Source organism: Ptychodera flava, chromosome 7, assembly GCF_041260155.1.
Source record: "Ptychodera flava strain L36383 chromosome 7, AS_Pfla_20210202, whole genome shotgun sequence".
Lineage (NCBI taxonomy): Eukaryota > Metazoa > Hemichordata > Enteropneusta > Ptychoderidae > Ptychodera > Ptychodera flava.
Genome location: NC_091934.1, coordinates 31859133 through 31885186, shown reverse-complemented (window position 1 = coordinate 31885186; position 26054 = coordinate 31859133). Strand labels below are relative to the sequence as shown.

The following is a 26054-nucleotide window of genomic DNA, read 5'->3' as shown; positions in this document are numbered from 1 at the left end:
GGACAGTCAATCATTCTCTCTGATACAAAGAATTGAGCAAAAAACAACAGCAGAGACTACACTGTTACACTGCACTATTGATCTTTATTGAATCACAATGGAAAAACACTAGTCTAACATGCAAACAGAAAATTGTTAACTACCAAAACTCATTCATACCGTATGACTGATAGTCTCAAATTGTCGTAACTACGGTGGTCTAAAGAGATCTATCAAATTCTCACGTTTTTTCTCGGATTTCCACAAAGCTCGATGTTGACTGATTCTACATACCACCTCCACACCAAAATCTTTCCACTATATTTTTATGCATGGTTGAAAGCATCCCTTCTACATAAGGTAAAATTTCTAATTTCTTTTTCTGAACTAATACAACTATATTGGTAAATTCTGCCTACATTACTCTAAACTTCAAAAAAAAAATAATAATAATAAGTGTATTACAGTCTTGATATTTTGTAGGTTCAACATGTGACCCTTACTCCCTGGTAACCAATGATGTTATATGGAAAATTGACAGTCAAACAGGCTGGGTGTAAAGGGTTGGTTGTCACTATGAAAATGGTATACATTTCCTCAAGGGGTCGCTGTTTACAGCATATGTTGTAAAACTCAAAAGAGCATAAATATCATTTCTTTTATTTCAAAAATCAACTAAAATTGGCCAAAGAGTAAATCAAGCTGGTGGTCATTTCCCATCAAACAATTACTACAGTGAAAATGGAAACCTTACCATGAAAGCTGTTAAATTTATTGATGAAAATTGCTGCTAAACTCTGGAGTAATATCGTTGAGTTGGATATTTTCAATATTCCTTTGTGAGTTATGCATAATTCACCTTGAAATGTCTGGTATCTCAAATCAATGGACTTTGATCAATAGCAGAGATTGGAGCAAGCAGTCCAAATAATATCCATACTGGAATTTTTGTGGAAGAAATCTTCCATCAAGTCATTACAACATTCAGCAATATGAAATTCAATTTTCATTTTTCAGTTGAGTGACACTTAGCACAACTGGCTGAGTAGAATTATCCACAAAGACACAGGGGTGGCCAGTTCCTCTAAATCCCTCCATGGGGAACTCTATATAAAACAAATGTTTACAATGGGAAACTAACATTGCTTTAATTTCAGATTTGTTATAAGCGTTGAGTTGAATACTACACTGAAATATACTTGATGAATGACAATAAAAACACTATAACATGCGAAACACTACATAAACCTACAATTTTAACTTTCAAATCACACTTCAGAACTTGCTGCATATATCACTTCCTGGAAAGTAAATTTTCAATTATCTCTGAATTTCCCTTCATTTTTCCTGTCTGTCAATTTGTAGGTGACTCTGTCAACTTACAAATTTTGTATTATTTGCAGAATTCAGGCCTATATGAATGTTCAAGAATTTACACTGAAATCATTAACAAAGTACCAATGAATGAGTCATACAAGGTACAATTCAAAGAGTCACTTGAAAAATATCAAACAAAAATCTAAACAACATCAAATTGTGCTGTTACTAGTATTTACTGTCTGACCAAAACAATAGGCTTGCCACTAATTTTTTATTCTTATTCATGACCTGACACTTTGAACCAAAAACATGAAACTTGCCATTCAATTACTAATTCTTTTCAAATTTGATCCTTCTTTGAATTACAACACTATCAAATCCCTTTGGACAATCCCTTCCCCTGTTTGTTTCTTGCCTTGACCGTTTCCAAAACGCTGACAGAACAGCGACTGTGGCGGCCATTGCTGACACTGTTCAATGGATCATGTGCAGACACAATGCCATAGCAAATATATAGCCTTCTCCACTCTCCTATTAACATTGCTAAACACTTATTTTTCAGTCTCTATACATATCTTATTTCTTCCAGACAAATCCAGACAGCATTGAACTATACTATATGTATTTAGCATAGACTTTAAAGTCTATGATTTAGCATAGGTTGCCCATTTTATATGGTAAATATGAGTATACATGAGGGGATTGGCCGGCACAAACCATGTATCTAGGCTAATCCCCTGAACGCGGAAAATTTCCGCGTTACCGAATTAATGGCTTATGACGCCCCAGAGAGTAAATAAACTACCGATCAAGTAGAACAAAAGATCACAATGTTTATGAATATGACATCACCCGTGATATTTGTAGAGCAATCACCGATTGACAGTCAGTTCACACCTCAAGTAAGGTATCTTTTCATATTGAAATGATTTCGAACCTACAGCGTTTGTGCCGGGGAATCTTGGCATGTATCTACGGTGTGTTGCCTAACATGATAGCACTGTTTATATGATAAATCTGAGCCTATCTAAGTTTTATCTACAATGATAGAAATTTTAAAATACTTGACAGATGCTCTGACACTAATCTGTTCATATTATTATGATGAAACAACACAAGAACTAACATTAGATAACCTACATTAACCCTATAATGATATAAATTTTTGAACGTAGCTGGTCCTCGGACACTACTTTGTTCATACACCAATAATCAAACAAAATGCGTATAAGCTAATAGATGATCCGTTCTGAAAGAATATTAGCAGATTTCACTTGTCTTCTGAGATGAATGAATTCAAATACTATGAAACCAAATAGTATATCTTTATAATTAGACTACGATGATTATTATATCAGTAGATAAAATGTTACCTCAAATTATGATTACATCAAGACTTAATCACTTATTAAGCTGAGATGATGAGGAGTATTTTACTTTGCTGTTTGCTCTTTCATTTTTTTTTGTCTTGACGATTCACAAACACTGTATGGTTGCTTGTGTATCAGAAAAGTTCCAATTGAAATAATAATTTCCCCTATAAAGGGTTTCTTTTCAGACAAAAATAAATTTGCGAAAAAATATGCACGTATTCAAATCTTACAACTATGGTTAGATACATGCATAGAGTGTACGGCTAGAGGTCACACTCAAATGAAACGAAGTAAAGTAATGAATTTTTTTTTTCTGACTTTACCACCTGGAACAAGGCAGCTGTTTGTACGACAACTTGATAAGAACTTTCTGTAATCACCATGAAATCACCATTCATAGTGTATATTTCATCAGAGTAAACACAAACAGTCATCCACTACAAAATGGAATCCTTTCAAGGCCCCCTTGGCTGAGGGCGCCCTCTAAGGCATTAATTACCTAAAGTTAAGGAGTCAATTCAGGCCCCCTAATTATATGAATTTTAACAGTACAGAACAGAAATTCGCAAGTAAGATACGGTTTCATTAAATATACTTTGGAATTTACGACTAGAAATCATGACATTCACATTGAGGTTATCAGTGATTCTCTGTGGCCTCTTAGCTGAGTTGGTTTTTGAAAAACTTCAAACAGAAGCCTTCTTAACAATCTATAAAACAACATTTTTTTCCATTAGAAAGAAACATTGTAAAACTATCACACCCTTCATGTCCCTATGCACTTTATAAAGAGCTTGTATCTCATGTAACTAGTTTGATTTACAATTATTAGTCAAAATTCAAACACTCATGAAACTATTATCAGTATCATGAAATACAAGAGTAAAGTGAATATTGAAAAAAACAACTCACAGAAATTACTGGTATAAGAGAAATATGAGAGAAAAAATACATAAAATAGTTAATATTTTTTTAAAGAGTACTGACACTGGGTCAGATATCAGTCTTGTGAGTTGTGACTTATGATCAACTTGTGATCTCAAGTGTTTATGTTCAGTCACGTCACTAACTTTTTGTCCAAGAAATCCTTTTCACCTTAAATATTAAACCCTTCCTTTATACATAGGAGCTTGAAGTAACCGTAAGCTTTACCAGTAGACCATGAAGTTGTACTACACAGAACAGCTTACAAAGTTCATACCCTGGTAATTTTCTCTTTTAGTACGGGTGCTTGCAATATGAGTTTAAATATTAACACTGTAAAGAAAAGGTCAGTTTTTACAGAACAGTAAACCTCTGTTCTTATCTGGCACATTTCATTTGTCCTGTACATTTTTAACTTTTAACAAAAAAAAAATGCTTGTTCTATTTAACTTTGGAGATTCCCTCAGTGGATAATATTGTACACTGAAAGAATGGTAAAAATTCTCAAACGCTTACTACCTAGATGAACATTTTATAAGAACAACTGAAATCACTGACTTTCGTCTCATAATACATTATATTTTATATGAGACAAAAGCCAGTGTGCTTCAGTTGAAATACCTATTAAGCGAAACAATATACCGAGTATACGCAGAGCGATTTATATAGCAATATGATGCGAAATTTGGAGATACAGCTGTAGACTTATGTGAGGGTGTCGAAATTCCATCAATTTTTCTAAGTGTGAATGGTCATTGATGGAATCAAGACAAACTGAATACACAATGGATCACACAGATAGCAATCTGTGTACTAAAGCGTGAATACACCATCCACCAAAAATACCTGGCTATGCATGAATGCTTATTTCTGACAAATGTGGGGAAAAATGTCCTTTTTTTTAAAAAAAAAGCAAAGCTTGCATCTCCTATTCCTTTTTATAAGAACCGCAATTTGTCTTGTGACCTTTCTCCCAGGCTGTTAGCTGGCATTTTCTGGAACAGTAGATAGCTGAACAGTTTGCACAGCGTTTTAATTTTTTTCCCTCTCCACGTTCGCAGTGACCGCAACGCTTGATACATTCAGATCCGCCATTGTCTCTGTATGTAATTAGAACCTGGTTGATACAAAAAGAAAAAAAAATTGTGATAGACAAATATACTGAAGTCATGAAATATATGTACTTAACATCCAATTGAGTCTTCAAAGTAAATTTGTGTAATTATGACCAATCACAAAGAAGAACACACAAACATTAACCATGAAAATGTTTCTTTAGCATCCTAGGGGGTCTCCATGCAAATTAGTCATAAGTTGGACCAATCAAATGCTACCTTATCTGTAGCCATAAGCACTCTTCTTTGTAATTTCATGGAGTCCTCATGCAATAATGAATCGACCAATCGAACAGATTATTCCAACACTGGTGTTATCCTGTTTTCAGATACATGTAAACGCTTTTGAGCTTACACTGTTGGACTGGTAACATTGTGGTACGGCCACCTTGAACTTACCATGGCAATGGAGAGATGATGAATGGCAGTCTTTCCTATTTACCGTGTATGCTTTGAAAACAGTACAAGCCGTGCCATAATAATGACTAAGTGTACATTTTGTGTACAATTTTGTAGGCAGTCAAAAATCAGGAAAGTTGACAAAACTGCTGCAATAGATAAACCAACAGCTACTAGTCTGTCTCTCAATGCACCAATAAGCACCTCTCTCTCTCTCTCTCTCTCTCTCTCTCTCTCTCTCTCTCTCTCTCTCTCTCTCTCTCTCAGTGCACCAACAAACCTTCCAACTCACCTTTTCCATATGACTTTCAAACATTGGTACGTCTGAGTCTAAGTAAACACAATGGGAAATATCCACAAGGGCCCGGTGATAACAGCCTAACTCATACAATGCTTTGGAACGACGATATATGGCTTTAACTACTAGAGGTTTCATCAAAGCTTCTCCATCTGCTATTGAAAATAAAAACATGATCAAAAGTAAACATGAATGGCACTTTTCAGAGTGGAATATCGACAAGGGATTGGATTTACATTCTTGGCCGATGATCTTACACTTATGCAATGTTTGTTTAAATTTTATCTGATAGACTCTCACACATCCCCCTCAATGCTAGGAGGCTCCTGATCTCTGACAAACACTGTTGTGCCCTTTGAGTGCTGTAATTTTTCCCGCCAACATTTCAGTGAAACATTTTTACCAATTATTATGAATTTGTCTGTAATTTTATGAAAATTTTGGAACAAGTGGACATCACATTTCATTGGCTACAGTTTGTTATCAAAATTTTGACAAAAATCTGAACAAGCGACCTAGCGGCCGATATAGCTCCGCTGTGTTTATGTAGAGAATAACTATTTTTTACACATGTTGATGAAGAAGGGTGGAAATCTTTGATAGCTCGATGCAGTGGCCAGAAAAAAGTGGCTAAAATAAGCTGCAAAAATACGCAATTGAAGATTCCATCATACTTTGAATGTATCACATAGGATCATCCCTAAGAACAAGTCAACCAAAGCTATCTGATGAGTAGTTTTTGAGAATAAATTTTTTGACCAAAAATGGCAACAATTGCCCCCAAAAGTAAAAATTGCAGATTTCATCATAATTTCAAAAGATCAAATTTAGTTCATCTATAGAAACCTGTATACCAAATTTCAAAGCTTGTTAGACAAGTACTTTTTGAGAAACACATTTTTTGACCAAAAATAGGAAAAATTGCCCCAAAAATTCAAAATTGCAGATTTCATCATTATTTCAATAAATATCATTTAGTTCATCTATGGAAACCTGTATACCAAATTTCAAAGCTATCAGATGAGTAGTTTTGAATATACACATTTTTGACCAAAAATGGCAAAAATTGCCCAAAAATACAAAATTACAGATTTCATCAGAAATTCAATATATATTACTTAGCTCATCTGTAGAAACCTGTATACCAAATTTCAAAACTATCAGACCAGTACTTTTTGAGAAACACATGTTTTGACCAAAAATGGCAAAAATTGCCCCAAAATTACAAAATTGCAGATTTCATCATAATTTCAATAATTATCATTAAGTTCATCTGTAGGAACCTGTACACCAAATTTCAAAGCTATCGGATGAGTAGTTTTGGAAATACACATTTTTTGACCAAAAATGGTAAAAATTGCCCCAAAATTACAAAATTGTAGATTTCATCATAATTTCAATAACTATCATTAAGTTCATCTGTAGGAACCTGTATACCAAATTTCAAAGCTATCGGATGAGTAGTTTGGAAATACACATTTTTTGACCAAAAATGGCAAAAATTGCCCCAAAAATACAAAATTACAGATTTCATCAGAAATTCAATACATATTACTTAGTCATCGATAGAAACCTGTATACCAAATTTCAAAACTATCAGACCAGTACTTTTTGAGAAATAAATTTTTTGACCAAAAATGGCAAAAATTGCCTTAAAAAAGCAAATTTGCATATTTCTGCACAATTTGAACAAATCTGAAATAGATCATCCCTAGGGACCTATGTACCAAATATCAAAGCTATCTGACTGGCAGTTTTGAAGAAGAAGATTTTTAAAGATTTTTTTACCAGAAATGACAAAAATTGCCTTAAAAATACAAATATGCAAATTTCGCCACGATTTGAACAAATCTGACTGAAGTCACCCTAAGCAAACTGCATATCAAATTTCAAAGCAATCGGACAAGCGGTTACAGAGAAGAAGATTTTTTTACCAAAAACATCAAAAAATGCCCCAAAAATACAAATATGCAAATTTCACCACGATTTGAACAAACTGAAGTGAGGTCACCTTAAGTGAACTGCATATGAAATTTCAAAGCAATTGGACTTGCGGTTTCAGAGGAGAAGGCAATTGTTGACGGACGACGACGGACGACGACGGACGACGACGACGACGACGGACGACGACGGACGACGACGGAAAATCAACCTATTTGATAAGCTCCGCGTCGCTGACAGCGGAGCTAAAAAAAATTGACTGGAGCATATTTTGTATGAGTGACAAAAGTTGACTTTGGCACTCAAAGGGTTAACTATCTGGCTAAGCGAGCCCTAAGGTCAATGCATAGATCTGGTGACGCTAGCTCAATGAGCAGGGCAACAGGATCCGTCAGTTGTCAAGGGCATGCACAGGAGAAGACCACGTTGCAGAGCCAACATGGGAGAGTGAGAGAGTCTGTTGGAAGGAGTAATATTTGTGTTCAAAATCACATTCCAAGATCAAGCTTATCCTTCTATTGTCCAGAAGATATCAAAAGAGATTCAAACCAAAATGGAGACAATTTTCACAAGTTCTTCACATAATTACGTTCTTCAAATTGTCCTAAGAGCAAAACTCAATTGACATTTTGACTAAAATATATTTCAAGATAATTTAATTTGGATGAAAAATTTACAAAATGTAATAGTTGCTGATAAAAATTTTCAATATTGATGCAGCAATGGTCAATCTGAAAAAAAACCCAAATTTCTTCATTTCTGAAATCAAGACATTTTGCCTATGCAATTGTCTGCATATTCCATCTTTGTAATAATGTGTACAAATATGGTATTATGGCTAGTACATTCAGAAACATGGTTATTTGGATGGTGATTTTGGGGATCTTAAATCTGACACAGGGGAAATTTTGGTCAGTTTTCAGCAATTCTGAGTGCAACAGCCTTTTGGAACTCACTCCCATATATCATACTTCCCAGTTTCTGTGTATCGAACACAGGGAATAATTATGTGTGTACATTTTTGGTAAAGAACTTCAAAATAAACTGTATCAGTGGTAGGAAGTCCCCTGTCATGACAAAATCTACGCACTGCCTCCGATATTGGTACAAAGAGAGGGCAACACTGCACGGACCATAGAACACGTACACTGTAATGAAATTGATCATGACATATATAATACTGGTAGATGCAATTTAGAAGTAAATAAATTCAGATATAAAAGCTAATCTAGATCTAGATGGCAATTGCAAACAGCATGCAACGTAATGATTACATGACAGATATTTTATAAGCTAGGTAGCATGGTGTATATACGATTGTTGGTTATTACATACCATAGCAGCAAGTATGCACAGTTTAACACATAGCTGATGACAAAGCAATGGTAAATATGTACGGTGGGTCTACAAACCCCTTCTATTTCCAGACAAAATCCTTACGCATAGCAAATGAGAGATGTGCCACGTGCATACTGAATTGGGGATGGTCAGCTGGCTGGGTTTTCTTAAAATATGACAACACAGCTCTTAGTTATGATAGTTCTGGGTGTTTAAATGAGCTGTATATGTTTTCACTGACAATACCTGTAAACGTCAGCTCGGTGGCATGCAGCTTCAAGTAAAGTAATCCCTAGCAATTGAATCAGTCTAGTATAATCATGCCTACTGTTCCAGGTACAAATCAATGAATTTTTAACTCTCACTTTGAACCTGGTCTCCAAACGGGTCATTGTAACATTTGGCACAATTATACCCTTAACCCTTTGAACACAACAATTTTCCCCCAAAATGTCAGGGCAATATTTTACAAATTTTTAATGAATTTTTCTACAATTTTTTTCCCATGATTTTGGACCAGACAGACAAAAATGTCATGACCTACACTTTTTAACCAAACTTTTGAGAAAAATCAGAAAAATATTGTCCAGATCTCAAAGATATTGCCCAGATCTCAAAGAAATTGTTGCGTGATATTGTACAAAGGCAACAAAAATCAACTTTGGTGCTCGATGGGTTAATTTGCCAACCTATAAGAGAGTCAATTATTCTGCGCATTCCAAGTAATTTGCAACAATAACTTATAATGTCTTTGTAGTTAATTTCTCTAAACTGCTGGGTGAAACACCGTTAATTGTATTCTAAACTGAGGCTTAGTACACTGAGGGGGAAGTATGTGCTTGAAATATATTTGGGGAAAGGTTGAAAAATTTCCTGTATTTGGACAATATATTTATATGCATTTCTGCTTTCCCTCTGACAAGAAAAACAGCATTCTTTAAACTATACTTCGATGTGGTTACTAAAATATGTTAGTGGCATCTTGTATAATAGTCCATTATGAGAAAATAGTTGCTGAAGTGTGAACCACATTATTTATTGACTAGCTCTAATAGTTTGCTATCACAGTATAGGGTACTAGTATATTCCTATAATTTGCATAAGCATGAAATATGATCGGGTCAATACAGGTCATAGGTTATGTGAGTTTGTATTTTCTGTTTGGGATTCACAATTTTGTCAGTGACTGGGTTGGAGACAATTCTGAAAGATAACAAGCAGCAACATAGCATTCTGTAGCCGTAGCTGAATAAATGAATGTGTCTGGACATGCATAGAAGCTTAAGATAGCATGTGCCTCGGGAGCAGATATTTAGACTCTTAATTTCTACAATTCTTTGCTGGTCTACCACTTCTGGGTGTGGGTTGGGTCATTTTGAAGCTCCTGGAGCAAGTAACATTATAACAATCTTGTTTATTATACAAATGAAACATCTAACTTTTCACATAGAGTTAACGCAGGAATGACGGCCATTTTGAATTTCAAGTATCGCAAAGTTTTCGGTCATTTGCTTCTCCAATACCAAAATTTGCGCGGCGTCTCATGATTGTTATTCTTGATTGAAAAATTTCTTGAGTAAAGTTTCCGCAAAAGGTTCATTCCTTTCATTTTGAGGCACAGACTACCTTTAATGAGAGCATTTTGACCTGTGGTACTGTATGAATATGGCATGGCACATGTCAATACAACTGGATAAAATTACAGAAATTTCTACGCATTGCAAATTTGGCAAGTTTTGGATGAGCACTATAAGCCAAGCAGTGGATTTACTACAAAGAAATGTTACCAAGCACCCGACACCGAAAGCCGCAAACCAGTGTAAAATCAAAACACACAAGTCTTGTTTTTAGTACCTCTTCTAGCGTCATATATCTCGGCACAACTTTCACAGTCGGGAGGGCTCTTTGAATACGGACTAGACAGTATAATATCAATGACTTGATCTAGTGGTAGCAAGAAAAAAAAGGTGAAGAACACGTCAAAACAATCCGGTGCCAATACGCACTGATGAACAACAATCAACCACACACCACACTCTACAGTATAAAGAAAGAGCCAGTAACTCTTTAATATCAATTGCTGTTTCTTGTTCTACTCGCCAAAGCATGTTGAGATACACAGTATTCAGCTTGTCAACTCAGCCTGTATATGTGTAGACTGTATTGTTATTGTGAACAGGTGAATTCATGATATATAGAAATAAGAAATAGGATTAAATTGGTTACACTGGAATTGGAACTATTCATTTACACGGTGGTAATATAATTGTCTTGGGGGATCTTTTCACAGGAAATATATATGCACTTGACCCCCTGAGGTAATGGTGAACTGTCCGACTCTTCAGCCTGGACAGTGTAGTCAGAATTATCACACACCATTGTGAGGATCTGTGAAATGACTTCACAATAAAAACTCCTATCCTGAAAGATCAGTGCACCCTCTATGGTAAATTGCAGTACACTCTCTGCCACAAGAAACAAACTGCAGATACTGCTGTGGGGTTGAGGCAAAGAAATTTCTAGAAATTCTTGATTGACTCCAAATGTTAGAGGGCGCATTTCAGACCTTAAATACAAACTTGCACACAGAACCAGAGAAATGCACACACACAAACAGTCACACACACACACACACATACACACACACTAAGAAATGCTGTTCTATACAATGGTAGCTTACAGTCTAAACATCTTGATATCGCTTGATCACAATCATAGACAGCGTTCTGGTACTGCTGTAAGTATAGAAGACACTGGGCCCTATTGCAGTATAGTGTGGCTGGTAGTACCTGCCTGCAAGATCAAGTTCAAGAGAAATATTTAAATACAGTTGTATCTCATTAAAGTTGTAAGCGATACAGTGATGTTTTCTGCACTGCGACTGAGGTCAGCAAATTCAGTTTTGTGATTTCAAAAAGTGGCAATGTATCAGTGATAGTTTAAAGGCCCTAATTCCAGCATCCTTCAAGTGCTTGCTATGCCTTCAGATTTGAAAAATGGTAAAAATATTTTCAAGGACAATGGGTACGGGGTAGCTCCTGAGTTCATGTACTGTGCTTTTTCTCTCCATGCAGAATATCATTTTCAAAACATATTTCAGCTATAACACATAAGGATTATTCAGAATATCATATTTGTCTCAAATAATGAGTTTATTACAAAGAGGATGAAATTATTATGATAATACCAAAGGTTTTTTGTCACACGCAATCATAAATATTTCTCGAAATTTCAAGTGCAAAAATGGAGAGCAATAGGAGCACATCTGTCTGCTGTTGAAATGAAATACAAAGAGTGTGAGCAAAGTATTTGCAAATGCGCTTGCCTTATTTGAAATTATTAAAAGTGACAGTGCAGAGGAACACATAATGGGTGTGTATTTCTCTCCATAGAGCACCTGGACACCATCACGCTATGAAATACAGTAGGTCCTTTGTACCACACTCTTTAGCACAGGTCAATCACAACAATTCTCAACGGCAGATGTTTAACCCAGCATGCTTTTGGAACAACCCCTTCACGTCCTAAGACATTCTAATATTTGCTACGTCCATAAAAATGATGATGTTTTGAAGATAACATCTGCACACACATCAGAGCAAACAATACGCACAGTCAAGCATGAGCACCAAACTACAGTTTCATAAAGTTACCACTACTTACCAACGCTGCTTTTTAACATGATTATTGCCGTGAGAGTCCACGTCTAAATGTTTACAGCTATGTCCAGAGGAAGAATTACGAGGACATATTTCTATGGCCTCGGTGTATTTTTGTAAAGCCAATTCATATAAACCTTTTTTGAAATAAGTATTCCCCTCCGCTTTCAATTCCTCTGTTCTTTCTCTGTCCACAAAAATCTGATCGGATAACCTCAGAAAATCTTTTTCAGCTTTTCTCCACTGGCTGTGGTGAAAGAATAGGAAAAAAAACGATGTTACTGGGCTGGTGAAGACTTTGTATACTTGGCTGCGTACAGACGAATTTGTGAATACCACAAGGCTAGATGTGTGACAAGAGTTGAAATTACAACACATAGATAATGTTTACTCTGATCAGAAAAAGTTTTCTATCAACTCTCTGGATGCAGCCATTGTTCCTATAAATTTTCCTCGACAGTCTGTTCATTCCTGTAGACAATGGGACCACTTCACACTTGTATTTTCATCCACATGTGTGCAAACAGGCCATATGATCTAATAAAAATAGTGCATTGATTTAGCCGGCGTTTTCTCCAAAAGGATTGCATAGGGATGTAAACTGAGGTATATGATATTGACTACTTGGAGAACTGTCTAGACTTATTGTTGTCAACAGGGGAGCTCAATCTCTGATGTTTACCAGCTCTTCATTTTTTTATAAACTTGACGACAGAGCAAATAACACTATAGCTGAAATATGAATGAATTATGAAGGCTGACTGTTGATGTCAACAATGCTGATATGGTTACACGATCAGTTCCTTTGAAATTACTTCCCTAGGGTATCCAAGGAAAATGCACCCACCTTTAAATTTGGTTCGAGAAGAGATAAATTAGGTCTCTGAGGGTGTGCTTAAGGTAGAACGCACCTCGGGGACAGACATTCGGACTCTCAAACTTTTACGATTCTCTTCTGATATACCACATGTTGGGGTTCATTTTAAAGCTCTCGGTGAAAGAAAACTTTTCACCCGCTTAGTTTTTCGAAATTCCAAAATTTTAATTTTTCTCCATAGAGTTAACACAGGGATGGCGGCAATTTTGAATTTCTAATATCGGTAAATCTTGGGTAATTTGTTTCTCTAGTACCAAAATTTGCACGGTGACCCCCTATTTTTATTCTTGATTTTGAAAGAGAATGATTGAAAGATTCCTTGAGGAAAGTTAGAGCAAAAGTTTAAGTCTTTCACTTTCGAGGTGCATACTACCTTAATGATGGTTCACATAATGTTAATTTCCTTGTCGTCTGTAGTGAATTAGGCATCGTTTTCACGAGTTGAAATTTGTGAGGATGACCCAAAGGTAGCAAAGCTTGCATCCCTTGAGAAAGTTATACATATACTTGAATGTGTTTATCCACTCTGGGCGTTTATTTGAGCAGAGTGTGCATGCTTGTTCCTTCTTTCATTATACATGTTTTTTATTTAATGCTTAATTTCAAACAAACATACTTTTTCATGTGTAAGCTACATTGTTTTTTACTCTATCTTGATATTTGTAGACAAACAAACAAATAAATAAACAAACAACAAAAAATCAGAGATTGAGCTCCCCATGCTGATGCCTCAAGCCATCATGATTTGCAACATCACTGAATGAAAAGTCATTTTACATAAAACAAACAAACAAACAAACAATGAAACACTACAGTCTGAGCCCCCTTTGCTAATGCCTTACGTCGTGATGAATAACAACATTAGGCCAACGTAATTAAATCGTTTGGTTTGCGCCCACTCAAAATGGGAAAAGGTACGCGTCTAAGCAGCTGAAAAACACACACAAGAAAATTAACAATGTAATTTGATTGCAGCAAGAATTTTTAGTTCAGAAAAGTTAAGCGGTCCTAAAATTTCCTATTCAAATACACTGTGTGTGTTTTTCACGAAAAACCTTAAAAAAAACCTAGGCGGGTGGGGACGCAAAACAAAGAATTTAATTACTTTGGCCTTACTGAATGACGGGCCATGTTTACACAAGGATATTAACCACTCACCTGGAAGCTGACTTTTTGTAATTTGATCTGATGTTTTCAAAGTGCTGAGAAGTCAGATCCTGTCATGGAAAAAGGATTTTAAAGAATTAGGAAAGAACAAATTTCTTTTTAAGATGCAGGAGACTTTTGGACTTGCTACTTCAGAACTTCAGACTCTGCATGGATGTCTTGCTTTTGCAAGTCAAATTCTAAGGGGGTTAAAACTATTAGTACCTAAATTGGCGTTTCGGTAGTAAACATATTTTAAACATTATTTGAAATTGCAACAACAGGTCAATTCCAACTTGGCTTAGACTAGCAGCCATTATAACAGACATTCCTTCACGGTAGCTCTCACGTACACTGTATGTCAATTGTGGTTTATGCCTAACCGTACCTCTTCACTGCAACCTCAATTTGGAGCCAAGATTCTGTTCTGCAAGTTTGTGAGTGTACAAATGATGTACAGTGTACGTGCTGCTGTATTGGGGTGTATTTCATGACAGATGCAAGTGTGGACTCGGCTGGAAAGCTTCCAATCATTGTTCCAACAACTGCCATCCAAACAGTGATTTGGAACAATGTCTGTTCTACACACAGACATCTTACTCATGATAGTGCACAGGAATTGCAATTCTTAGAAGGTTATCCACATAAATGGAGGTGACGCATGTACTGTACATTGATGGTCTACCTAGCATGTAGATAAAACTGCTTATTTTTCACATAAAGTTTTTTGAAAACATTTCAGAGGAACCTAGGTTTGAAGGACATGTCAACAGCTCACAGGTAAATAACCAAACAGTTACATTATGACAAATCTGTGGACTCACATGTTTATGAAAATCTTCTAAGAAATAGAGTTCCCTAGGTCCAAGGAATTCCATCAGGGTGGCCGCAGCTGGGCCTTCCGAGAATAAAACACAACATGTGAAGGCGTGGTTCACATTGGCACCACCGTTCCACCCAAATGCAAAGCCACACCTCGTAATAGAGCCTGCAAGAAAAGAACAAATGTGGAATTTTATCAAAATGTCGTGGACTTGACCATCCATAAGAAAGGCAATCATCCTATGTGTTCAGACTTCTTATCAAAAGAAGCAACTAAAACGTCTGAAACAGTCTTCCGTTTCTTTGTCACGTCATTCATTATTAAAATAAGAAACACTGAACACATCATTTAAAGCCCCTTGAGCTGTATCATTTTTGCTCAAAATTACCAAAAACAATACCATCCAATCTTGAGAGAGATGTTTTGGCTTGCTGCTATGGAGATAAGTTGTCTTTGAATATGTCAGTTTTCCAATCTATGGTGCTGACTTTGGTTGATGAAATTCACATCCTTGTAATACATGTATGTATAAGAGATAGCCATAATTGAGTTGCAACAAGAGAATTTTTTAGGTGTTGTAAATCTAAGTTGTACATTTGATACACTGTGTGAACAAATTTCTGTGGTCAAACTTTGGTAAGTATTTTTACTTATTAGTTGCATTTGATTTCAAATTATTTCATTGAAAAAACACATAAAAAGATACTGCTAATACAGCAATATCGCATGCACACACACACAGACTAAAAGATATTCTTTCAGTGACGACTACTTTTCAGGATTGGAACCATTACTGGTACATTTTTCAAACAAACATACACCTACCTCACTTTCACCGACTTTATTTTTAACTTTTCCAGTGTGCATAGCCAAATTGGCACACGCGTGTAGAAAACTTACGACCTCTTCCCTCTGTGGATGGTAAACTGTCAGTGAAGAAATGGATACTGGTAAATTAATTGCAGTTAGCACAGAAGATATCGACCGGTAGGATATATGCTGGGAGATCACATCTTGATCTTATGAAAATACAAATGATTCTCATAGATTTGCTTATCAATAACGCATAAAATTATCAGATTGTGTGAGCAATAAATTTATATATTCATACATAGAAGATGAAACACACACACACACAATTATATATATATATATTTATATATATATATATATATATATATATATATATATATATATATATATATATATATATATATAAATAAATAAATAAACAGAATACTTCAAGTACAAAGTAATGAAATCTATTACTTAAGTTTCATGCATCTTGCAATCCTCAGATAGAGTGAAAGGATTATTAGCTCGACACTCTTACATATATGATTGGGACGAACCATTCTATTTGTAGGTAGTGTTAAAATTCGATAAATAATATTTGTTTTGGTGGCGACATTTTGAAACCACCTCAGAGCGTTTGTTTAACAGTGTAGATTTGTCAGCATTGATAATGTTCAGCTTTTCTGATATACAAAGATTACATCGCTTGCAATATATATAATTTTATATATAATTTTATATATATATATATATTATATATATATATATATATATATATATATATATATATATAATTGTCTGTATACATGGGTTTATGTGCTCGAGAGCAGGTGACCATTTGGCTGACGACAGGAGGGCAAATTGTCTCCTGCTGTGAGGGCACATAAACCCATGTATTCAGGTAATAATATTTTTATTACATGTCTGTTCATAGCTATATGACATTGAGTTACATGCAGGGCATTCTCAAACAATTTTTCCATTATCAACCAGCATCAAACAGATTTTTAACGAAAGTCAAAATAGCAGTGCGCATGGATATTTTACATCTGGCGTTAAGTGTCCACCTTGACGTTGAAAACGTTCGAGGGATTCACCAGACCGGGTAACTAAGGCAACCAGTCCGTATATCAGTCACATGGCCTGTTAACTCCCTGGATGTTCCTATTCAAATCAATGTACTGATTTGCACTTACATCGAGGCATGCAATAAATATCTTTAGAGTCCAAATATCTGTCCTGAGGCATATTCTATCTTGAGGTGCAAATTTTTTGCTTAAAATCTGTAATGTCATGAGGCTTTTTTGCCCATTCATTGACAATGAAAAGGAGTAACTACTTATAACACTGACTTCCAATCTCAAGAACAGCAACGATGTTATAGTCTTTCACCAGAGTCCAAGCCATGTCTCTGTTTAACACTAGGGAACTAAGTATTTTTGCTGACTGCTCCACCATGCCTCTGTCGTGTGGCGATGAGGGTGCTGACCGCAACCATTTCAAGATAGCCTACATCATGGAGAATTGAATGAGAAGTAGAATTAATAACAACATAACACAATACCACGGATAAAACTACTTATCAGATGTAACATTATTATTGTAAGTGTATTACTTTAAGACGTCAAATATACTGATTTGTTACTATGAAAAAAAAAACTTTTTGCAACTCATTATCTGAATCAGGTTTTGAAATTGATATACTTCTTGACCTGAAAAACATGTTATTCAATGTAGGCCACCAAATAAAAACGTTGGCAATCCTTTTGGATAACATATCATTGCAACTATGCAATGACTATCACTATTTTAATTTTGACAACCAAAAATTTTTTCAGGTGTTCTTTAATTTAAAACCATCAATTTGCTGAAAAAATGTATTTTCTAAGAGAATGAATGCCCAACATTGCACTATGCAAATCAACTTCTCAACATACAAGGGTCAAAAATCCATCATAAGATATTCTGACCACATTCATGTATTTCATTTAGTACAATGTAGTTTTAGACTAATGAAAAATATGGCAGCTGTATGTTCTAGACTTTTGAATAATATGGCACGTATACAACATGGAATTTAAATCAGATTTCAACATCCAAATCAAAGTATATCACAGATTTCCCTGTTGAAAAGTTAATTAGCTGTGGCTTTTTGTCGCATTCTCTACCGTTTTGATCTGTCTGTGAAATGCTATTTGTTACTCTAGCAAACAATCTTGTAGAAACACCCTTTTAAATAGTGAGGTGAGTGCATAGTGAAACAGGCTTTTTTGAAATTGGTACTTGTCTAACACTGACGAAGAAAGACTTACTACACAGGCTAAAATTCAAACACAGTTTAAATTTTGCTCAAACTACTGAATATGTCTATACTGTTAGTATATTTCAAATATGTAGTATAACTGCAAAGTTAGTGATTACTGCAAAATTACAGGTAGTATACACCTTGAAAAAGTGGAAGACTTAAAATTTTGCTCAAACTTTCATCAATGAAACTTTCAACCATTCTCTTCTATGAAAACAAATTACCTAAAAATTACCAATGTTTGAAATTCAAATGGCCATCATCCCTGCGTTAACTCTATGGGGAAAAATTAAATTTCTGATTTTCATAAATCTAAGACAGGAAAAACTTTTCTATCTCCAAGAGCTTTAAAATGAACCCCCACAAGTGGTAGATCAGAATAGAATTGTAAGAATTTGAGAGTTCAAACGTCTGTCCCCTACGCGCATTCTACCGTAAGTAGTTCTGGTTCACCTGTTGAGTATTAAAAGTTCGCACTGACTTTTATTCATTTTCGCAAATCAGGTGGTGGCCTACGAATTATTCACCACATACAAAGAAATTTTGTACCGGATGATGAAAGATCTCACCGTAAAAAACTGATACATTTTTGTAAGAAATAATGATTGAGCTGGTCAGTGAAGAAAGTTGATTTACAGGGAATAGGCCAATTTTTCAAAAGAAAGGTGCAGTGGTGTATTAACCACTGACCAGTTCTGACCTCATTTTAAAGGAGATAATAGTTTGATAAAAGCAGGTTACCTTGCTCGCTCAATTTATCATAAAAGATTTTGATAAGATACTTTAAATTGCCATCCACAGAGTTTCCTAAAACCTACCCACTCTAAAGGTGAAAAAGCAAACACTGAAATAAAACAAAATATAAATATATACCCATGTTTTTGCTTGATTTCTTTCTCAGGATAGGAGAAAGAGCAAATTTTGTGTTGTAATACTTTAAACACTGCGTTTGTTTCTCTTCCAGCATGAAAACCAACCCATCAGCAGACAGCAAACAAAGAATTTAAGCCCCATATGCTGTATCTTTTGCATTTTTCCCCTTGATAAGATATAAGATGGTTTCAAATGAAATCTTTTACATAACAATGCTTTCTGAACTGTGAACACAGATTGTTCAAGCATTGGCGATATATGCAGAACTTATATTTTAGCAACAAAATAATTTGTGAGTTGCAACTCAAATATGGTCATCACATATTATATATGTGCAAGTACGTGAAAATAATCTATTAAATCCAGCACTAAAGATTGGAATTACTGATATTTCAAAATACAATTTGGCTTAATAACAGGAATCACAAACATCTCTCTTGAGATTGGATGGCATTTCTTTGGCAAGCAAATGCAAAAAGATAAAGCTAATAAGCCTGTGAGGGCGCCACCTCACTACGTTCAGGAGACCATAAATCATGCAGGTCTGGCGACTGCCGGTACCACTGACCATTCTAGAACTAGACTGAGGCCACCTGCTTGTGGAAGCCCTCACCATATTTACTGGTCACAATGCCGTCTTTTGTTCTATTTGAAACATTGCTGCTCGGACAAACTTAATTCGCTAGGTTCACTGACCTTGTACACTGTTCCTAACGCAGTAAATGTGGTATGGGGGCATTTCTAACTCTCAGAAGTTTGGATATTAAAAAGCAACTGGCAGTTTTTAGAATGTATTTGCCAATCAATACTTACACTTAGATATAAGCTCAGCCTTTCTTATTCACAACTCAAGGCTGAAGTATTTGAGCTCCTTGAGAAAGTAAACTCTAGATTCAGTCAATCAGATGGCTGGCTTCAGACAAAACATGACGGACACGGTAACCACATATTGTGCATCATTAACACATCCAACTCATTGCAACAGTACAGATATAGACTGTTTACCAGGAATAAACTTGGCCCCTTAAATATCATTACCTTCAATGTTATTGGGTCTTTTAAAAGCAGCTGCCGATGGCGATCGTTCAGTTCAATACAATATCGTAACATTCTAATACTTTGTGTCTGTAAGGAATGGCTCCAGTCCTCGGCCACTCTCTGGTATTCAGCTCTAGTTTCATAAGGTTTGTGAGCAATAGGTATAATAGAGTTCTCCATATTGTAGGGCAGCAGTCCGCCATGATTTCTATCTAATATGCGCAGTTCAAAGTCATTGGGGTCTCTTGAAAGCCAGTGATACAAAAACTTGGCGGCATTGTCCTTGTAGATAATCTGTCCAAGTTGCGGGATGGCTCCACAGAACACCGCCCTCTCACAGGCCTCCTGACTTTTCTCGCAGAGATGGCACAGGGCACGGATGGAAGAGCACGTCGTCAGTGCACAGGGCTCCTTATCTGTAAATAAATACACGTACATATGCACATCACAACTTTCTGTACATTTGTATGAAAACATGCCATGATGGTGATTACTGCAATTTGAGGTACAGCTGCTTTATCATTGAAGCTGACAAATTGTCGCGAGATCTGCTATCTTTTGGCTATGGCTATAAAACAACGTAATAATGTCATGCCAGTTCATGAGATCGTAAGAAAATAGACAATCCAATCTTATCAGTACTAATTTTCATTTCCTTAAAGCCCCTGTAGCTGTAACTCTTGAAATTTGTTGACCAGGAAAAAGCCTTTCGTTTTCTCTGGTTTTCTTTAAATTCTACAAATTTCAAGGGATATAGTCTTTTGCTACTGAAAAATTGTACAAGTAAATTCAAATTTTAACTGTTTACTTTGATTTCCCGCCATTTTTAAAAGCTGCAAATATTACAAAGAAAAGAAAGCATACGATGTCCCAGTGGAAAACATTCAGCACTATGTATTTATATTGGACTACTCTGTTGTTTCTGTGAAGATTCCAACGCATATGTGCACGGCGTACAGTGTCTTTTGCTTTATTTGCATCAGGGCGCCATTTTATGTTTGGGCAAACGTTTATTATTCATCTTGCTCAAAATTGCACATGCAATCCCAGCGGACAGTTTATTATACATGTACTTGTATAAACACCCCTAAATGAGTAAATTCCCACAAACTTGTTTTAGTTTGGAAGTAAAATCACAGAAATAATGCTACTTTGGCTTAAATAATGCTAAAAGATACAGCTAATGTATTGGGCCAATGAAAGTTCAAACAAGGCTTACTAATCATCTATAAATTAGTGTAGGTATAGCATGTGTGGCAGGCAAGATCAGGTAGCTCAATTATAAATCCCAGGACTCACCCTTCGGATGATCGCAGTATTGCGTTGTAAAAATAGGGTTTCTGCTCAGAGTAACTGGGTCATGTCATGAAGATGATTGAAAACAATTTTTTCAACATATCGGTAGTGCTGATCATGATTCAGACAAATTTTATTGTTGCATGCATAGCTAGTGTTGGAGCTTGTAGTCTGAGCTATGAATTAGTGCAACTTTTAGTAATCATTGTAACGCTGGCAGGTCTTGTGTTTTTAGGATGTTTTAGTGTACCCAATTAAACGACAATTGGAATCTTCCATCTAAAATATTTCACGGAAATATACTTTTCAAGTAAACCAGGCATATTCATGGGATTTATGCCACATCACCATTTTGCACATGTTACTGCTGCAAGTACACCAGTGGTCTGTTGAAAGCCCTTAATTCTTCAGTAAATTGCATTTTTTTAAGGTAGAAGTAGGAGATTAATGATACTGATACATTTAACTTATGATTTTGTATGATTGCAATCAATGGCTACATAATTTTAACAAATCTAAATACGGTCATCCATAGCGACTTGTACATTATATCAAATATTGAAGCTGTCAGACCAGCAGTTAAGCAGAAGAAGATTTTTGACTTAAAATTGCAAAATTAGCCTCAAAGATACAAATTTACATATTTCATTACAATTTGAACAAATCTGATCGAGGTCGTACCTGGCGACATGTACTCTAAATATTAATGGAATCAGACTGGCCACTTTGAAGAAGCACCTTGGAATGTAAAAAGTTGACGCCAGATGCCACACATCCATCTATTAGATAAGCTCTGCATTGCTGATATAGAGCTAAAAAAATGAGCAAAAAGTAGTGGTGGCTACAGGTGGCTTCTAGCCTAATTATGGAAGTTCAACTGTTGGTCCACTTACCACTAACAAAAGTCATCAATGCTTCCACTGTGCCACTTTTCAGCATTTTAGGAAGGTACTCCCTCAGTGTGCTCACAGTGCCTTTGGTGTAAAACAGTTTGATTATGTGCGACAAGAGATCAATGCAGTAGTAGTGGACCAGGTACCAAGGTATTTCGTTTTCTGCGTCTTTCGGCGCAATGACTGCCAATTGCATTTCACTTTGCTTCCGTTCAAAGTACAGTTCATTGATCCGCACTTGCAAGATTCGAGGCAGTATCTTGATTATTCCCGCTCTCACAAGATTAAATATGTTATTTATTCGTGTATCGATATCGATTGTCTGTGGAACAAAAATAACATGCCAACTTCAGATCATGCAACAGGTAGGGGGAGGGGGAAGCAAAATTAAAATTGCAAAATTTTGCCACATAAATCTGTTTGTTCATACATGTCTAGTTTTTCATCTACTTGGTAATGTCTGAGCAAAAGTGCGTTGATTATATTTTTTTGTTGTGGGGAGGAGATATATACTTGACCTGAATGTAGACCACAATCTAGCTGTGAATACACAGCAGTGCTGTGGTGTATTGTTCGTGCTCACATCAGGGGTCCCCTTAACCGAGCATAATTGATACACAACATCACCACTGGTATTCCCAGCTAACCTAAATCTAGTTCTCTTTTGCTTCCAGATGTTAAATAAACCAGGGACGTAAACACAATATTCCCACCCTATCCGCCCTCCTCATTTAACCTTTTTCCTGTCAAGTCCATATTTCACCACCAGGTCAAGATGGTTAACATTAATGAAACACAACCTATTCCATATGGTGTATTTTAACATAATACTGTACATTTGATGGCTGTAGACAACATGAATACTGTAAACTTGATTTTTTTTGGACTAAAGATGCTATAACAGACCAAGCCAAGTTGGTGAAAATATGTCATGTTTTGGCTCAATACTGCTTTTTACTTAATTGGCTGATGGGGAAGTGATACTGTCTGGCAGGGAAAGGGTTAAAGAATTTCTGCAAAAACCAAAACGAGGCTTATCCTGTTTAGATTTTTATTTGGTTTGGTTGTTTATCAGGGGAGGTTTTGCAGCAAGTTTGTATTTCTGCAGGTCTCCTACTAGTCCTTGCTGCAATAATTGTTGAGTTCAGGGTCAAGCTATTGACTTCTCTATTTTTGATCTTCTGTATGTGCCCATCCATCCCCACCTATGGAAGTCAACATCCTGCCGGACGACCGAAGCTGCATCAAACGATCCCTTGGGCTTCCGTCATTGCAATTACTGGACAGGTCTCCATGCAAAAACATAGTGAGAGGAGCCAGCTGCAAACTTGTAGCTCTACGGTGAGGTGGTCGGCGAGTATTGGATTTTGTGACCTTGCTCACCAGTTAGAGCTAAAATGCGAGGGCCCTGTACAGTTCAAAATAAGTGCAACGCGCATGTTGCGGCATTTGGGTGTGAATCATTTGGTTGTACCGATTTATCACTACTGAAGGCTAAACACTATACTACGCTAACCTTCTGAACTTTATGGGGTTTGATATTTGTTCGCAAAACCAAAACTCACAGACCGCCTCACCGTAGAGCTACAAGTTTGCAGCTATGTGAGGAGCTTTCTTGGCAAAGCTACTGGTAAACAAAAGTTAAAACTGTTGCATATAACTGTTGCTGTTGTTTAGGGGTTTCCTTTTTGCGTGCGAAGATATAAATTAATTTCGGGCCGTTTATTTGTGTGCGTGCTTTACCCACTCTGAAAGACACGTGTTACGTACAGCAAGTGTTTATACCACATCATCACGTGTACAGAATGAACAGAACAAGCGTGGACTTGCCATGTGATATCAAATATTCCTGGATTGTACAGGCAGGAACAGAAGAGAAATTTACATAAAGTCCCCTACTTTTTTGAGTCACAAATTATACATTCATCGACGAGTGATCATCAAGACGACTGGGCGAAAGATAGGGTATACACATCATGGCAACGAAGCCGAGGACAAAGAACATACCAGATTGCACGCAAAGACCTATTCTATTTCGCCCCCCGATGGACGGGCACAATAAACATGATAGATACACTACCTGCATGAACGGTTTTTCAGCGACAACTTCGCTAAGGTGTTTAATGGTGTATGCCTGCGCCCTCTGCCATTTGATATCGTGTTTCAAGGCGAGCACCATGGCCTCAACACTACCGTCCGAGTCGACATCCCCGCCAGTGATGATGGACAGAAGGCTCTTCACCTTCTTGAGCCTGATGTTCTCTGGGTGAAAACGTCCTGCGAAATCGCTGATGTATTTCTGAATTTCTTCACCTTGCATGGCGAGACCTGTGCTCACAACAGCACTAGGAATCTACAAAGATACCGCTTAGCGTATGTTTTTTCCGATTTCGAACGTAACTGTGAGCCAAAATGATCCAAACGTTGGAATATCTGCTTCCTCGCCTGCAAGCGATGACGCCTCATATCATGGCGGCTGTAGCTGTATAGCTAAATAAGGTCAAAGGTTGGTCATTTCCCAGCGCTACTTGCGTGACGTTCCCCACGCGCACCGAGTCACAGCGCAGCCTGGTTCGAACCATAGTCACTCGTGAATCCATAGGGTTCCCAGTCTCCGAAAATGATGATGATGATTAAATATATAGAAATGAAGAAAGATAGAAATATATTTGACTGAATAAAATTGTTGTTGTTGTTGTTGTTGTTGTTATTATTGTTGTTGTTGATAAGCTTAGTATTTGCAGAAAAGAACAAAGTATGCGAACAAAGTATGCGCAGCGCATACTTTGTTCTTTTCTGCAAATACTATCAACAACATAAACAGTAACAACAACAACAACAGCAACAACATATTTACTGAGTCCAAATAAATTTTTATTTTTCTACATTTTTAAATATTTAGGCCTAATCATCATCATCACCACCATCATCGGAGACTGAGGACCCTATGGTGTATCGATAACTCGACGGCTGCTATGCTCTTTTCTAACTATACCACACAGAGGCCATCGTGTATCGATTCACAGGTGACTGTGATTCGAACCCCCGGGCGAAGGCCCTACTGCATACTGTGGCATTATTACTCGACTGTGATTCGAACCCCCGGGCGAAGGCCCTACTGCATACTGTGGCATTATTACTCGACTAATTCAACTACTCTAACACTGCTGTAATAGAATGTGTAAAGAAAGGTGCCAAAACGAATAGGTATTATTCCTGGCAAAAAGGGGTTCTGCTTTACTAAAAAGGTTGTTGTAATACGTGTGAAGTGGGTGAAACGACAAATGACATAACAAGACAATAAAATTTGCATGGCGTGAATATGTCTTTCACATCTTCAGAAATGAATATGGCAAATTTTCAATAGATGGTCACTGGTCACTTTGCCTTCAGCGGTAGACGTATTCTTGCAGTAATTGGAAAGAAACAAACTGTGTCCTATGACCTTTTTTCAATCCTCCAAAAAGAGATACATACAATAAAAATAACAACTACTGCCACAAGCGCACAACTGCTGCTAGTCCTACTCTTCCATCCTTGTACTCTGAGTCGTGAATATACTATTCATTGTTACACTATAGCAGTCGCTATAGTGTAACAATTTACTATTGTATTTTATTGCAATGATTTTATTGGTAAAAAAATATTCATAGTTTCATCAT

General features: G+C 36.4%; 1 protein-coding gene across 3 annotated transcripts; it reads right to left on the bottom strand.

Annotated features, from left to right (window-relative positions):
- Positions 1-64: 64 nt before the first annotated feature.
- Positions 65-24889, bottom strand: LOC139137286 (uncharacterized). Of its 3 annotated transcripts, none has more exons than XM_070705294.1 (8): positions 16018-16118; positions 15194-15357; positions 14382-14440; positions 12351-12593; positions 11368-11480; positions 10542-10631; positions 5403-5563; positions 65-4713 (listed from the first exon to the last, which is right to left on the bottom strand). In XM_070705294.1, exons 2-8 carry the CDS (start codon positions 15245-15247, stop codon positions 4525-4527), a joined length of 909 nt encoding a protein of 302 aa, XP_070561395.1. In that variant the 5' UTR covers positions 15248-15357; positions 16018-16118; the 3' UTR covers positions 65-4524. The 3 variants fall into 3 exon arrangements, with proteins under 3 accessions (XP_070561395.1, XP_070561396.1, XP_070561394.1); XM_070705295.1 differs by having other exon boundaries at positions 5403-5560; XM_070705293.1 differs by lacking the exons at positions 65-4713; positions 5403-5563; positions 10542-10631; positions 11368-11480; positions 12351-12593 and adding exons at positions 17340-17496; positions 20204-20619; positions 22393-22714; positions 24473-24889.
- Between the last annotated feature and the right edge of the window lie 1165 nt (positions 24890-26054).

Coding starts and splice junctions, on each gene's coding strand:
- LOC139137286 (XM_070705293.1), bottom strand. CDS start 24,712: ATGCAAGGTGAAGAAATTCAGAAATACATCAGCGATTTCGCAGGACGT. Junction 20,620..22,392: donor ATTGATGACTTTTGTTAGTG/GTAAGTGGACCA, acceptor ATTTATTTACAG/ATAAGGAGCCCTGTGCACTG. Junction 17,497..20,203: donor AAGACCCAATAACATTGAAG/GTAATGATATTT, acceptor TCCATGATGTAG/GCTATCTTGAAATGGTTGCG.